The following is a 12,820-nucleotide window of genomic DNA, read 5'->3' on the forward strand; positions in this document are numbered from 1 at the left end:
AACAGTGGATGGTGCAACGTTTCAGGTTCCGTATGATCAGGTCTGATGAAACGTCCATATGGGACCCGAAACGAAGAGCTCTACGTTGTATATCCCATTTAGAATTTCTGTTTCTACTAATGTTTTTGTCAATTTCTGTTGGTCACACATACAGACTTGTCCTCACTGAAGCTTTTTTCCCTATGTTACCAAATGTTAAATAATTTGCAACTGGGGTGTGCATCGACTCCAAACAATTCAGTTCTACTTTCACTTCTTCATTGAGGAAAAAATATATTAAATGACAGAATAACCTGCGACACCTATAACTTTCAGCATGGGGGGGGGTGGCGGGAATCGTGTTGGAACACCATAAAAACATTCATAGCGAAAACTGCATCTGAATGAGTGGAGTACAAGTTCCCAAGGTGCTGTATGGCTCATGACCTAAATGTTCCCTGCAGTTCATCCTACATTCATGTCGAAGGCTGATTGCAACTGCAGCTTTGAGAGCTACAATTCCAACAGGAACAGAAGCGGGATTTCTTCTTGCTCTCCTGATTTTGGGAGTTTCAGGGCCATGTGATCAATGCACTATCAATCCCATGACTCTTGAGCCAGTATATACAGGGCACTGTTGTAAAAGATATTCAAGTAGCAAAGTGATTCAAAATTCACTTAACAAAAACAAACAAAAACTTTATTTACTACAAAAATGCAGTCTAATCCTGTCGTGTGACTACACCCCCTCCCAGCCTTACCAACTGCCTGCATTCGGGAAATCATAGCACTTACCTCTCAATAAGCGAAAGGAACTTGGTAGGGAATAAATCTCTGGTCTGCAATCGCTGGGAGATTTTGCCTCCAAATAGGATTCCGTGCTTAGTCAGGACAATGAGAATCTGGCGCACAATTTCTCCTAGGTACATCCCACTGATCATCTTCTCATACCTGAAAGAGGGGTTATGTGAGAGACTCCACCAGTGCCTGAAGTGGAATCGTCTCAAACTGCAGAATAAAACCTAGTTTCATGGAAATACCTCATATTTAATACAATAAGACACCTTTTGTGTCTGCAGGGAATATGTGGTATGGGAAAAACTATCTGATGGCAAACCCAGAGAGTATATTAACAGCAGCAACACTTACAGAATCATGCACATTTTTTATTAAGGTGTCACAGAATGTAACTGTATGCAAAAGTACATAGTGTGGAATTCTGTTAACCTCTCCCACGCACGGTTTACTATAAAATGATGCTGATTCGTGAGGAATGTGCACCTACAAAGATTTGGGTGCCCTAAGGGAAATGACTAAATGGACATGGTACTAAAATGACAGCTGTATGATATGAACTATGGATGGGATTTAAGATAATTAATGCTTACAATTTTTTCTATTGAATTTATTCCAGCCCTCGGGATTAGGCCATTCTGCAAAGATCAGAGAAGAAACAAACCCTCTTGTCCCCATTACTAACCTCTGCTTTCCAGGATTGATTGAGAACTCATCTACATCCTGGTCAAATGAAGTCATGATGTCTTTCAAACAGCCATTGTCCCCAAAGGCTCCCCACTCCATATTTATACACATCTGTCCCTCATCTCCATCCACCAGCTCCACATTCCTCATCTCCTCCATGTAACAAGCATTGGTTCCTGTACCTACAAGGTGTTAGCAAAAAGAAGAACATCTCTATGCACACTCAAACAAGATAAAACAATAAAGGAGATGAGAAGGGGGTCAAAAGTTTACCTCAAGAGGCCAAATAAGTAGCAAAAATAGATGTAGAACCAGATAGAACACCATATGAGAGTAGATGATGAAAATGTAAATTATTTAATTAGCAATAGCATATAGCAAATGACATGGGGTGCTACCAAAACTCCACAGCATGTTGTAATGTATATGCTGTTGCTAATTAAATTATGGTGGCATGCCATTAATTCCTAAATCTGAGAGATTAGGACATGTATTTTATGGCAACGGAATATTGATACATAGCTACAGTAGGACTGTCATACAGGAGAAAGAGAGGAAGAGGATGAAGTCAACCCAATTGTATTCATTCTTTTATAAAAGCACCAACATATACCATAGTGCAGTGACTGAATAGCAATATGTAAAAATATTTTCAATCTATAGAAAGTAGGTGGGGAGGGGACAAACAAGGTTATGGGAAGACAAATCTATATATATATATATAAAAGTCAAAAATTGTTTGTTGGTTTGTGGGTATGTCACCGGCTGGGCGGTTACATTGCAACACACTAACCCCGCCCCCTCTGACATCACACGATGGCAAAGAACTACATTTCCCATAATGCTAGGCACCTCGTGAGGTATGGGAGTGTAAAAATGGCAGCTCACAACTTTGAAATCTGCATTAAGAGACTGCAGACAGGTGTGTGTTGTGTGTGACTGTGCTGTGTGTCACAGTTGTGTGCGCGCTGAAGGTGAAGCCAGGTATTATTCCACAAGTTTCAAAATTGTTGCTATATAAAGACGTGCAACAGGCATTTCTGTTACTCTCTTACGAATACTGCTAAAGTGTTATTAGAGCCTCTGTTGAAAATGTAAATAGTGCTTTGAGATTCAGTGTGGAGTATACTGTAGCACTGCTTACTGATTCAGGCTGGTGCATTTGTAGTAGTGCTTTTTATTCAGTCTGCTCTTTATAGTTGTAGTGTTTCTTTCATCAAGTCTACTGGATTCAAACTGCCTCCAAAAAAACGCAAACACATTGGACAACTTAATCCGAAAGCAAACAAATCAAAATTACTGCGCCCCACTGAGACAACCGAACAGCGCGAGACCCCACTTCAAAACACATTTACTGAATTTTTCTTTTCACCTTTCTTTTGGAGTCTTTCTGAAAACCGTAAAGCTACCTTAAGATATTTCTAACAAATAGTACCTATGAGAAAATGAAATCCCGCAACGCCGGGTATATAAGCTAGTGGCTTATAAAGGTCAAGATTTGGTGGCTGATCGTTATGAGCCCAGCAGAAAGTATGAGCTTCTCTCATGGCATTGGGTCAGGACCGACAGGCAAATGTTTTGTTGGGGAACATTACCCCTACTGGCTCAGGTATCAAGTTGCCTTGACACACACAGCCACTACTTGCACCATATTCCCAAACATCTCTCCCCCTCATCTCTTTATACAGTATATGTAAGTTTAACATCTAGGCTTATTACTTTAGTCCACTTGACTTCAAAGGAAACTTGTTAGTGTTAGAACAGGATTTTATTTTATAAGTGAACCTCACACTGTTGTGCCAATTTAATTTTAATGACGCGCTTTAATTTCCTTTGAGTAAAATGTGGAAGGTAGCACCAGGTATTTTTTTGTTACTTTGATATCAAATAGTTGATCAAGGCAATTCAGATATATGTCTGCCCGAGCATGTCATGTATGCAAAAGAAAACATTTGGAGGTGATTATCCGGAGCACAGTAAGTAAGCATTGCAGGCTCTCTGCCCATCATTTAGTCCTAAGGACAACAGCAGAGGGTGTTTTAAGTGGGGATTAGAGGACTTTAACTGTTTTTCTTCCCCACCACACCTCCTTGGTTTAGACTCTGTGGATATTCAGTGCTTACTCCCTCCATTTGAGCCCCTTCTCCAATTGTGGGACCCCACGTTTTATATATATTATTTTCCTATACCCTGGAGTGCATGGCAGTTTCTCTTTTCATTCTCTCTGGCAGCCAAAGGATTAACGGAGCTCAGATTGCAGCGCGTCAGATACGTTTTGATCCTTGGGATAAAGCCTCAAACACTTTTACGTATAAAGGACAAGAACAAACATTTATACATACACACATCTAAATACTGCAATGGGACATTTGGTCGCGGCCGTTTCGGCGCGACCAAATGACTGCCGGTGTTCGGGCCGCAGACGGGCGCTCCGCTGCAGCCGATCCACCACCGCAACCTCCACCGATGGCCGCTTCTACAATAAGGTAAGTTTTAGGGATTTTTAGGGTTCTTTGCGGTTAGGGTAGGGGGTTAATATGAGGGTTTTTTTAGGGTAAGGGGTTAAGGTTTTAAGAGCAGGAGGTAGCGTTAATATTATCAGGTTTTAGGGTAAGGAGTAAGGTCAGGGACTTACTTTAGCAGCAAAGTGGCCGGCGGTCGAGTATCCCGATAGCGAGGTGATTTGCAGCCAAGCGCTGGTGGTCATTTGGTCACAGCGAAACGGCCACGTCCAAATGTCCTAGACTGTCTAAATACACACACACCCCCACAGGGGCGAAACTAGTCCCCGGTGGGCCCTGGTACAGTAAAAAAAAAAAAAAGGCCCCCCCTCCTCTTCCCACCGGGGCCCTACCTGAAGAGCAGGTACTTACACAGTGGCGGGAGCCCACCCAGGTGGTGGTTTTGGAAATTGGTCCTAACTTCAGTGTTAGGACCACCTGGGAGGGCTTCCGCCACATCCAAGTAAGGTCCTGCACCACAGGTCGTGTCCAGGGAGGGTTCCTTTAGAAATGACAAAACGCTGTTACGGCACTCTGCCCCCTTCACCCATGCCAGCCTGCCCCTGCATTGGTAAAGTGTACTGGTCACACAAAAGGAGAGTGAGAAGTGTGTGCAGCAGGAATGGAAGGAAGTCACGACAGCAGCAATTAAGGCAACAATTACTGTTAAGAGCAGAGGTTAAGGTTAAGAGAATATAGCCCCCTCTTGGTTGCCTACTAAGTGGTTAAAGGGTAAATTGATACACAGGGTTAAACTGTGTGGGATCACCAGGTTCTGCCTTGCCACCAGTAATATCATTACAGGGGTAATTGGTATCAATAGCCACGCTCGTATTGTAGAAGCAGTTCTTCAGAGTTCGAATGTGAAGTTCTCATGCACAGTAAGTCCTGTATATAGGTTTGCGTGTTACTAGTATGAATCTAGCTGTGTCATGTCACCCTTTATTATTTTGACAATTAGTAACAAGCCCCTGTTCTTATGCAAGTGCCTGTAGAGAGGATGAGGACGTTTATGTCTATAGGAGAAGTATGCAGCATAGTTCCCATAGGGTTGCCAAATCAGGAACCTGAACATATGTCGGACTGGCCAAATCGGAAGGTTCCAATTGCATTACTGACTTCGTGCAAGATACTTCCATTCCAGTCTTTTTCTTGGTAACCATGATAATTACTTCCCTTCCAGAGGATGATTCTCCAAAGCTTCTATTTTTTGCCATTTGTATTGTATCATCTCATCATGTATATTTTGAAGTGTGTCTGGACTGTGTTCAATAAACACGCTTTTGTTTTATAAAACTTTCTGGTGCCTATTTCTATCCCTACTTTCATCAAAGCCCAGCCTGCCGGATATACTTGGCCTGAGAGACTGAGCATATACATTATATGGAGATATGAGATGTGACACCCTTCAGAGCCGGGAAAAGAGGGTTACATGAATATTGAAAATTGCTATTGGAATGAGCAGAACAGCCCTAAGATTGTGTATGACAATTTTTAGCTAGGTTGCCACCATCATGAATTCACCAGAAAATAAGATACAGACATACCTCGGTTTAAGGACACTCACTTTAAGTACACTCGCAAGTAAGGACATATCACCCAATAGGCAAACAGCAGCTCACGCATGCACCTGTCAGCACGTCCTGAACAGTAATACCGGCTCCCTACCTGTACCGAAGCTGTGCGCAATCGGTGAGACTATAGAGCCTGTTACAAATGCATTATTTAAGTCATGCATGTATATGACGATTGCAGTACAGTACATGCATCGATAAGTGGAAAAAAGGTAGTGCTTCACTTTAAGTACATTTTCGCTTTACATACATACTCCGGTCCCTTTGCGTACGTTAATGCGGGGTATGCCTGTATTGTGAAGTAATTTGAAAATCAGTGACATAAATGGGGATTAGCTAAATACGGCTGTGTACCTACGTTTCTGTGTTTACATCTGATCTTGTCCATTTTATTTTAGCTTGTGTGACTAACATAACTAAAATTGTTTGTAGAACTTAAATGTTCCATGCTTTAAACAATGCTTCTTATCTCTCTACAACGGAAGGTGCTCTAAAATGGTATCCAACGCAAGTTTATTAAATAGATAGAGAAGGTTTCAGTTATGTGGTTCCTCACCTACAATCAGCCCAATCTCACATGCTGGGTCATCATAGCCACAGGACATCATCGTCCCCACAGTATCATTCACTAGGGCAATCACGAGCAGATCAGAGTTCTACAAGATAAACTCCATTACTAAATGGTCACATGGCAGATAACATAGATATCTTTAAGAAAAGGTTAAACATCTTTGAGAGGGGAAAGGTATATAGGGATATATCTAAATAAGTTAAATAAACTTAGAAAGTATGTTGATCCAGGAAGAAATTGGATTGCAATTATTAGAGTAAGGAAGGAATTTACTTTACCCAATTATAGTAGGTCTCACAAGGGGAAAATGTGGGTTATTTTACCTTCTTCTGGATCAATACATACACACATATATAGGTTGAGAACCTATCAACAAAATGTAACAAAGATTGAACTCTATGGACATGTGTCTTTTCTCAACCTCATCTAGTATGTAACCTTAGAGAATGAAGCAAAGACAGCTATCACAGGACAGAGACATGCGTTTCATTCTTCATGCTGGAACATACACACCCCTTTCCTGATGGTGGCCTCTCGAAGAAGTCTGACCACATCTTGTCCTACACACCCGGATGCACTGAAACCTTTTGTCCAGGTAATCAGGATGCCCTGTGTAGAAACAGATGGGTCAAGTTGGTAATAGGAAAGCATATAACTTTTTTCCAAATAGAATGATGCAAAATCTTTACCTGGTCAAGGCTGGTCTGTCTACAGGGAAAGGAGAAGGTGAAACCCAGGGGCAGCTTTTTCCCTTGCAGATTGTTTGCAAGTTGAAAGTCCGAAATGCAGTCCACAATATGATCAAAGAGCTGAGGAGACAGTGGTAGTGCTTAAATGAACAACAAAGCTCATCCATAAGCTCTGCCTCGTCTTATAACCAGAAAAGAAGTGTACATGCAGTATTTACTGAAGCATTGCAGGTCTAGCCCATCAAAAGTGGAGAAATACAAATAATTGTATGTATTGCTCCTAAACATCTCACCTGGATAAAGTGCAAAGTTACTATCAAGTCTCACTTACTACAGGATTTGTGTATTGCTTCTATATCAGAGTGATATAAACTGACCCTTTCCTACCATGACATCTGTCAATTGAGGTCAAACAAAGTGGCGATTTCAGCCAAGACAAGCAGCCCAAACACCATCTGGTCCCTCTTTATTTATACCTTGTGTTCCTGTTTCCCTTTATATGGTGAGCTCCTTTATGCAGGGATCTCAACTTATTGTATTGCAATGTGGTAAAATTGAAGTTAAATGAATGTCTCCAGCTAAAGGGGCTATTAAATTGAATTAATGCTAATTGGGTACCCACGTTGATGTGAATTAGCACTAGCACACTATTGTGAATAGCCCCCTTAGTCTATACATTTTTAATGAAATGCTCAAACTATTAACAGATAGAAATAAAACAGAGAGGGAACCGTATGAAGAATGAAAGGAAACTTGCTAGTAACCTCTAGAGATGTGTGAGATTTTCACTGAAGTTCAAACAAGGCATAAATTTGTTTTTTAAGTTATACTAAAGCATGAAATGAAATGCATAGTTCATTTTGTCTATACAGTAATTCAAATTCTTCTGACATGAAATATATTTCATTATGATACTGTCTTAATGAAGTATATTTAAGGTCAGAAGAATTTACATAACTGTTTTTTTTTCTATATGGAAAGCTTAAAAAAAAATATTTTGCCAAACATTAAAGTCAATGTGCAACTAACATGGCCTTTTATATACAGTCGTTTTAAATGGACAAGATCAAGGGTCACCAGGAAAGCCAAGACTAATAACATATGTACAGTAAGCCACAGTACAAGGATTCATTATGTATGGATTGACAAAATTCCATGTACAGTATGTAGAAAAGGGTTACGGCTCAGGAGTGACCACACATACCTTTTCTCCTGTTCCTTGTATCACTTCCTGAGGCAAGGAGAAAGTCTTGCTCGTTATTTGCACCCCTCTCTCCTCTTTACTGTCCACCTGGACATACAAGACCCTGAAGTTGGTTCCTCCCAGATCTAATGCAATGAAGTCCCCTCGCTCTGTAGGACAAATGGAGCACTGTTAAGACAACCTATTCATGTGAGACAGTGGTTATCCCTCCATTGTCCCACCTACAGTATCTTACCTGTTCCATCAGGTGTAGCACGCACATAGGTGGGCAGCATCTTCACAGTGGCAGTGGGCTGTGTACTCTTCTGCAGGCCAATGTCCATCTCCTTACGCATACAGCCTTGCACCTCCTTCAACTTCGTCTGAGACAGATGAAACGGGGCTAACACTTTGTTAATCCGATTTCGCTGGGCTGCAAGTCGCTGAGCTACAGCAGTCACTATGGCAGTGCCCTTCCCACTTCCATCTTCTGACACCAAAAACTTCACCTGGCATCTAGGGGCCAAGCTCTGTAGAGCAGAACAGAGACGTCCACTGAATCTAGAAGGTGAATGCAGAAATCGTTATCCTGTACACCATCCAAAACCAATAACCCTCAAATCAGGGAGGCAACCTCGGGTAACAGCCGTCACAGCAGGGTTGCCTAGTCACACTCAGAATGTGCAGCTTTATAGACTGATTAATATAGTACATGAATATGCATAAAAGAAAATATATTACACACCCCATTATTTGGGCTAAAATGTTGTGTACAGTGTCTAACACTACTAAAAATGTTCTTGTCCATTAAGATACTGAGTGTCCGATTAAACAAGGCCCTTCAACATTGATCAAGTGCAATGATTAGCAGTCCCTGGATCATTTACAAATCACAAGCTAGTAAGTTTTACAAAAATATGCATCTAGGGTGTCCCATAATTCCTTACAATCTAGGTATGCAGACTCTTAAAGCCCCTGGGGGGTCAGGCTAATTTAGATGCAATGCATTAAGGAGACTTGCGTACACATGCAGCACAAGACCAAGGTACAGTAAATAGCAAAACAGTCCAATATCTCACTTGGGGTGCATCTTATACACAGAGCCATCAACTCCAACAGTGACACTGTCCTGTGGGCTCTGGTGGTTGCATTGGATACGGGTAACAACTGCAGCAAGTCCAGCAGCACACAGATTGGCAGAGCGAGAAGACACAGCGCTGCACACTCGTTGCACCTTCACAAGGTCCTGCTCACTTGGATTCAGTCCCAGGAGAGTCAAGAAATTACGAGCTGCAGCCAGACCTAAACTGTCACTACAAGGGAGAGACAACAGTGATGGCATCAGGCCTCCACAAAGCATCGTCATGTCAATTACATACTGTACAAAAATATACGACACTCAGACATAATACTTACTCCTCAATGGCCGACACATGTTTGGTTACAAAGCATCCTTTGGTAAGAAGTGCTGGAGTTGTGACACCATCAAACAGAAGTCCCCGACTGGCCAGTGTGACCAAGATGTGACGCACAATTTCTCCCATGTACATTCCACTGACCATCTTGTCAAAGCTGTATGAGAAAGATGAGTAACTAGGAAATATTTTTTACATCTATGGACAGTGGTGTTTTTTGTAGGGGAAAGGCCTCATAGAAAATGATCATCTAAATTACAATAGATACAGTAATTCAGCTTTAGATGCAGAAATATGTATCCACTCCCAGTTACTATACCACCCCCATTAATAATTATTTCAAGGTTACTATAAGGAGTTTTTTGTTGATCCAGAAAAGGTGGTCCTGGAACTCCGCTCTACTGAGGTTATTCCAAAAAAAATAGCTCTTGTTATTGTTATTCTTAACCACCCTAGGCCACTATTAAATAATATAATGCAACTGGAGTGCTGGAGAAGAGGTTAGATCAATTCAAAAGAATCTGAATACCATGTTCTCCAGAAGCAGGAAGCAGCTTCAGAGTATATTGAATTAGGGTTTTCCTCTAGCTGGGCTTGACCTTTGTTTATTCAGAATGGGTAAGACTACAAGCTTTCACCCCAATAGAAGAGTTGCAAGGAAGATTGTGAAATTGTTCATAGAGCAAGGTTGGAGTATGAAAGTATGGAGTATGAAAAAGAAGCCCTGCTTGTTCCTCTAAAAAAATAGGAGTAAAAAAAAAAAAAAGAGTAACGCAGAAGGTCTCACTCACGACTGCTTGCCGGGGGGGTCCAAGGAGTTCTGGTCTACCTGCCGGTCATACTCTGTCTGGATGCAACTTAGCTCTCCATCCTCCCCAAAAGCGCCCCACTCCATGTTCACACACATTTTTCCTTCATCCCCCTCTACTGACTCTACATTCCCCATCTCCTCCATGTAACAGACATTGGTACCGGTGCCTGAGAATGATACAGATCACCACATCAGAATGCCTTACCCTCTGCCTTTAAGCCTTCCTATACCCTTTAAAGGAACCATAGCACTCACCTGCGATGAAACCGACTTCACAGCTGTGGTCATGGTATCCACAACTCATCATTGTTCCAACAGTGTCATTGACAATGGCAATCACATCAACATCATAATCCTGACAAACAAAAAAGATAACGGCTACAAAGCAATACATTTTAAGGACTGTGCTGGCTGTGTCCAAAGCTACAAATCCCTCCATGCCACACTAAAAACATAATAGCTGCCTAAATTTAATAAAGAGACTTCAGATTAAAAGCATCCTACACACCTCCATTTTTCCTCCCCACTTTCTGGCACTCACCCCATGCCTGTGGATGGCATCACGCAAAAGTTGTACCACATCCTTGCCTTCTACTCCAGAGCTGCGAAATACTTTTGTCCATGAGATCAGGACACTCTGTGGATGGGAATGATATTAGGATTCACAATATGACCCCAACAGCACATTGATCCTATGCACAGAATAAAGTAAAGTGCATATAGGTAGACCTGTAATCAGGATTACAAAAGTAAATCCAAGCATTTGAAGACACTAGCACACTAGTGCCACCTATCATTACCAATGGTAAAACTGTATTTTACCCGGCTGCGACGCACTCGCAAGTCAACTGCGAGCAACTGACAAAACATCGGGAGATCAGATGCAATATCTGCGAGACCCCGGTGAAAGTAAATGATGCTGTATCTGTATATCATGTGTTGAACAGCAACATGTAAATAATACCTGGGCAAAGTTAGCCACTTCATTATACCTTGCCCCTTGCAGGGAAAGGAGATAAAATTGGAATTATGTTCTGAGATCATAATCATGGTGGTGTAAACTAGACACAACATCTCGAAGATGACATAAATATTCCAACAACTACCCTCAAATCTCAATAGTGTCATGGAAGGTTGGTAGGTTTCTAAATAGACAAAAATCGGTTACTATGACACTGGTTTAATGGGGAGGAGCAGCTTATAATGATATCATGCCCCCCTCTCCCAAATTTGTCTCTACTGCTTATATTCTGTGGGATGGTCGAGGGTGGTGAATGTGATGTAAAGGTGGGCGGCCCTGGGTGATAAGGAAGACTGTCTGGCACTGGCAGCGACACCTAACCTAACCCTACGGGACACAGTACATGTCTGCTGCTACTACTGGGTGGTAGTGGCAAACATATGGCCACTACACCTCTTCGCACTCTGTCAGCTTAGAGGAGGACGTCTGCTGCTGACAGTGACCTACACAGGTTTCCCTGTGATTAACTTGCAGATGGTTGTGCAGGGTAGATGTACCTTTGCAAGGTGGAACTACACAAGTTGCAGTGGACCACTGCTCAGCCATGCACTGGTTCTTGGGGTGTGCAAACTAAAATATGACTGTTCCAAAAATTATGTAGGCCAGTGTGTCCTTCTCTTATGCTAAAATGTGGTGCTACTAGTAGTGGCATGTTTATTCAGCATCCTTCTTTCACTCACCATCATAATCATCCTACTCACTCAGGTCCATGACCACTACTTTGGACAGTAAGAGTGGCCTGTCCCAGTCCCTCCTCCTGAAACATCCCCATGTGTGCCTTCCTCCTTCTAAATAGCAGCAGCTTTCACCAAAAAAGTGTTGAACACGCTATAGATTTCGAGCAAACTTTCATGAACACCTTCGCAAATGTGACGCTTTTAAAAAGTTGCAAACATTTTGACAAAGTGTACAGCAAGGCATTCACGCATCTTTAGTGTTGACCAATCAGGGTGCAAATCATTTTATCATTGCACGGTGCAGTTGGTTGCCAACGCTCTAAATGTGTTCATAAATACACACAAGTATAAAAGACATTGCTTATGCACAAAAGCTTCTCTATAATGGCCACATGTCAATAACTGGAGAGCCAAGAAGAGCTGTGATATTGTCATGTGAAGGGCTGCTTCTGGATGACAAAGGGTGATTAAACTTACTGATAGAAAGGGATATTAGTTTGTGTGCGTCTTACCTTGTCCAATTGACTCTGCACACAGGGGAATGAGAACGTGAAGCCAAGGGGCAAGACTTTTTGGTGGAGCTTTCGTTGATGAAGGAAACGCGAAAGGCACCCAGCAACGTGATCAAAGAGCTACAGAGACATTACAAATAGTATTTAGAAAAAACTTAACCAACCGTTAAATAAGTACCATCTTCTATCATAGGGCATCACCTGACCTCTCTCCCATTATACTGAACTGACAAAGTCTATGGTCAATACATGTCTCCAGATAAGGACCATATTGACCAGTGTTGCTGGGGGAGATGTCCGAGGATGCCAGGAAACGCCACTGAAGGTAAAGCGCTACATTTATTTAAAAAAAAAAAATTTGTGTTGGCCTTCTGTAGAAGGTGGGAACCCTGACAGTATATTGGG

The 12,820-nt window shown here is 41.9% G+C and overlaps 1 protein-coding gene across 4 annotated transcripts in view; it reads right to left on the reverse strand.

Annotated features, from left to right (window-relative positions):
* Positions 1-12,820, reverse strand: part of LOC142495379 (hexokinase-2-like) — an 82,493-nt gene that overhangs the window by 20,082 nt on the left and 49,591 nt on the right. For all 4 annotated transcript variants that reach the window (XM_075600790.1, XM_075600791.1, XM_075600794.1 and 1 more), the window contains exons 5-17: positions 12,416-12,535; positions 10,747-10,842; positions 10,461-10,560; positions 10,186-10,372; positions 9,396-9,551; positions 9,059-9,292; positions 8,236-8,540; positions 8,001-8,149; positions 6,797-6,916; positions 6,621-6,716; positions 6,093-6,192; positions 1,460-1,643; positions 775-930 (exon numbers count right to left, since the gene is read on the reverse strand). In XM_075600790.1, the coding sequence (XP_075456905.1) occupies positions 775-930; positions 1,460-1,643; positions 6,093-6,192; positions 6,621-6,716; positions 6,797-6,916; positions 8,001-8,149; positions 8,236-8,540; positions 9,059-9,292; positions 9,396-9,551; positions 10,186-10,372; positions 10,461-10,560; positions 10,747-10,842; positions 12,416-12,535 (2,003 nt within the window). The remainder of the gene's footprint in view (positions 1-774; positions 931-1,459; positions 1,644-6,092; positions 6,193-6,620; positions 6,717-6,796; positions 6,917-8,000; positions 8,150-8,235; positions 8,541-9,058; positions 9,293-9,395; positions 9,552-10,185; positions 10,373-10,460; positions 10,561-10,746; positions 10,843-12,415; positions 12,536-12,820) is intronic.

The sequence above is a fragment of the Ascaphus truei genome, chromosome 5 (assembly GCF_040206685.1).
Source record: "Ascaphus truei isolate aAscTru1 chromosome 5, aAscTru1.hap1, whole genome shotgun sequence".
Classification (NCBI taxonomy): domain Eukaryota; kingdom Metazoa; phylum Chordata; class Amphibia; order Anura; family Ascaphidae; genus Ascaphus; species Ascaphus truei.